The sequence below is a fragment of the Mus pahari genome, chromosome 1 (genome assembly GCF_900095145.1).
Source record: "Mus pahari chromosome 1, PAHARI_EIJ_v1.1, whole genome shotgun sequence".
NCBI lineage: Eukaryota > Metazoa > Chordata > Mammalia > Rodentia > Muridae > Mus > Mus pahari.
The window spans coordinates 151609069-151612506 of NC_034590.1; the positions used below are offsets into that span (position 1 = coordinate 151609069).

General features: G+C 39.0%; 1 protein-coding gene across 1 annotated transcript in view; it reads right to left on the bottom strand.

The window, feature by feature from the left end:
- Positions 1-1146: 1146 nt before the first annotated feature.
- LOC110323738 (cytochrome P450 2C70) overlaps positions 1147-3438 on the bottom strand; it is a 27930-nt gene continuing 25638 nt past the window's right edge. Inside the window, exon 9 of the mRNA XM_021201110.2 lies at positions 1147-2954. Within this exon, the coding sequence (XP_021056769.1) occupies positions 2773-2954 (182 nt within the window). The 3' untranslated portion in view covers positions 1147-2772. The remainder of the gene's footprint in view (positions 2955-3438) is intronic.

Consider the following 3438-nt stretch of genomic DNA (forward strand, 5'->3'; position numbering starts at 1 on the left):
ATGAGGATCAGAGTTCAGATTCCTAGCATCCATATAAAAAGCCTGGTNGACCAGTGGGCCATCTGTAATTCCAGTATTCNGGAGGTAAACATGGAGGATCCCCAGGCCTAGCTAGCGGGCTAAACTAGTGGAGGTGGGGAGCTCCAGGTTTCCAAGAGAACTTGCCTCGCTAAGTGGTAAAGGTGATGGGAAACATCATATAACCTCAGTTCTTCTCATATGCATGTATTCATGTGTATACATATCAGTGCACACATGTAACTAGACACATGTGAATACACACACACAATGCCATACACACATATCTGCCTCTCATTGCAGAAACTTGACTTTATTTGTTGATCACTTGAGCCTTTTCTGACTGCTCAATGAATATTATCAAACCTCACCAGTTCTACTACGTACCAAATACAGTTGACTGAAACACATAAATAAGAATAAAAGTCATATTGGAAAGCTAAAAAAAAAAGAAAGAAAGAAAGAAAGAAACATGTACTGTTCCTTACTTTATGACATTTAAGAGTTCACAGTGGATTGACTAGACCCCTGGGCAATACCACAGCAGATTTGTATACCAGGCAGATTATAGGCCTTACACAAACAATTAGCCAGACAATCTCTTTATTTATATCATCAAAATAGTAATAATTTTAGACAACACTTTGGTATTTCTAGAAAATATGCACATCAAATTTTAAAGACTTGTTCTCAGTACCCTCAATTTCTTCATGTACCACATATTGGTGTTAATCCTCAAAGACTCATACCTAATAAACTATGACAAATAGATATTACTCATATTTCCTTATTATCCTATAGTATAGGTATTGTGAAACAGGCCCATGGAACTTTAAAACAATATCCTCATAAAATAAAAAAAGGGGGAATTATATCCCTGTGCACCACAAAATTATTTAAATTATGCTTTTTATTTTAAAATTTGGATGCCAAGGAACTCTCTGAGTGTGGGAGGAGCAGCTACTGGTGCTTCTGCCCTGGTTTTGCAAAGAAAAAATCATTAGCTCCTTAGAATAGCAATAGATACAGATATAGAAAGGACAGAGCCGGGCATGGTGGCGCTCGCCTTTAGTCCCAGCACTTGGGAGGCAGAGGCAGGCGGATTTCTGAGTTTGAGGCCAGCCTGGTCTACAAAGTGAGATCCAGGACAGCCAAGGCTACACAGAGAAACCCTGTCTCGAAAAACAAAACAAAACAAAAAGGATAGAAACCTTGATTTCCCATTTGCAAGAATCTCTGACCTCCTCATCTGAGGTAGTCCTTCAAGACAGGAGAGGGATTGCTCTTTTATTCCTTCAACAAGGAAGACTATGTGCAGCCCTCCACAAAGAATGTTGCTTTTACATAGATCATTCAGAAGTAGTAAAGGATTCTATGGCTAAAGTTTGAGAAGGACTAATCAAAAGGAAAAGTGAAAAAGAACAGAATCAAGGATGGTTTGAATCTTGGTTCTCCACTTCCCCCATGGCTTACAACTTTAATTTCTACGTTACTTGGACCATTAATTATAATTTCGTTGCTTTTAACTTTTGGACCTTGTATCTTAAACAGATTGGTTACCTCAATACAGGATTGTTTTCAGCAAGCTCAGCTATTCACCATGGCAGTTATTCATCTCTATGAAGAAATGCATTGAGTGCATATTCTTATGTCTTTCGTGGCTTTGGTCTGAATGGTAAAGAGTGTTCTATAGAAGGCCAGTAGTCAGAGATGGGTAAGAGTATTCTAGAGCTCCTATCTACCTAAGACAGAGACATATATCAATGCTATGTTTGATCTCCATGGTGGGTAAGAAGGAGTAATATAGACACCGACCTAAGACAGGCACAGTCAACTGGCCACTCTTTACCCTAGACAGGATTATAGAAAACAAGTAAATCTTGTGCCTCCATCCAGCAACTGGTACTATTCATCTTTTAAAAACAAAAAGGGGAGAATTGTGGCTTTCCCAGCCTTAAGCAGGTTTTTTCCAGCCTTGACGAACAGACCTTGGGCACTTGCCACAATGGACCATATCAACCTTGGTAGAGTCATCTGCCTTGGGTGCACATGAAAGTTCACATAGGAACTTAGAAGATTAGACTGCCTGCTGACCTTGCTTTTCAAAAAAAAAAAAAGGATTGGTTTTGTGGACTTTCCCTATATAACTATAAGTGCTGAATACTAAACTTGGAGCCTTGATCAGAACCTTGTCTTGTCTTCATTCTTCTTTCACTCCCCTCCTCTTTTTCATTTCCAGCCCTCCTTGCAGGTAAACCCAGTTCATCCTTGGCTTCTGGATGGCTACACAACACCTCTTCATAATAAAAGTCTTGGAGAGATCAAGGATACAAGGCACATACCTAAACATAATAAAGACAATATACAGCAAGCCAATAGCCAACATCAAGTTAAATGAAGAGCCCTTAAGCAACCTCACTAAAATCAGGGATAAGACACATCTGTCCACTCTGTCAATATCTATTCAACATATTACTTAAAAGTTTTCTCTAGAACAATAAGACAACCAAAGGAGATTAAGAAAATACAAACTGGAAAGAAGTCAAAGTATTACTATTTGTGGATGATATGATCGTGTACATAAGCACCCCAAAAAAATTCTACCAAGGAATTCCTATAGCTGATGAACACCTTCGTCAAAGTGTCTATATAAAAAATTAACTCAAAAAAATCAGTAACCCTTCCATATACAAACAATTAATGGGCTGAGAAAGAAATCAAGGGAACAACATACTTCACAATAGTCACACAGCTTCAGACTGGAATGAAACAGAGCTCATAGGGTGGAGGAACAGACAATAAACCAGTTTGAACTGGGTTCGTGTCAATGTCCTCTGGTTTGACCAGAGGTTTTAAAGTAAAATGCTGTAAGATGTTGGTCAGGATTAGAAACATCTCCATGCGGGCCAGACCTTCTCCAATACAAGCTCTTCTTCCTAAAAGGGACATGCAACTGATAAGTCACTGATGCTGTATAATTCTGATTCTGCATTAACAAACATAGAAAATATATTTATGAGTAAGTAATTAACATAGACCTAACAACTGATTGTATGTTTGCACTGTTCTGATCTCTTTCCTTTCCTTCCTTTCCTCAGGACAAAATGCCTTTTCCTTTCTTCTTTTAACCAATTTTTGTTTTTTTTTTATTTTCATAAACTAGTAATACACACACACACACACACACACACACACACAATTTTAACCCTTCTTCTCCCCACTCCAAGTTTTTCTGTGCCCCACTGACTCATTCCTAAATTTATGACTATTTTAATAATTCTTTTTTGTGTCAGATGGGGTATCTTAACGTAACAGTCCTGGCTGTCCTGGAACTCTCTTTGGAGACCTTGAACTCAAAGAGATCCACTTGTCTCTGCCCCTGCCCCTGCCCCTGCCCCTGCCCCTGCCCCTGCCCCTGCC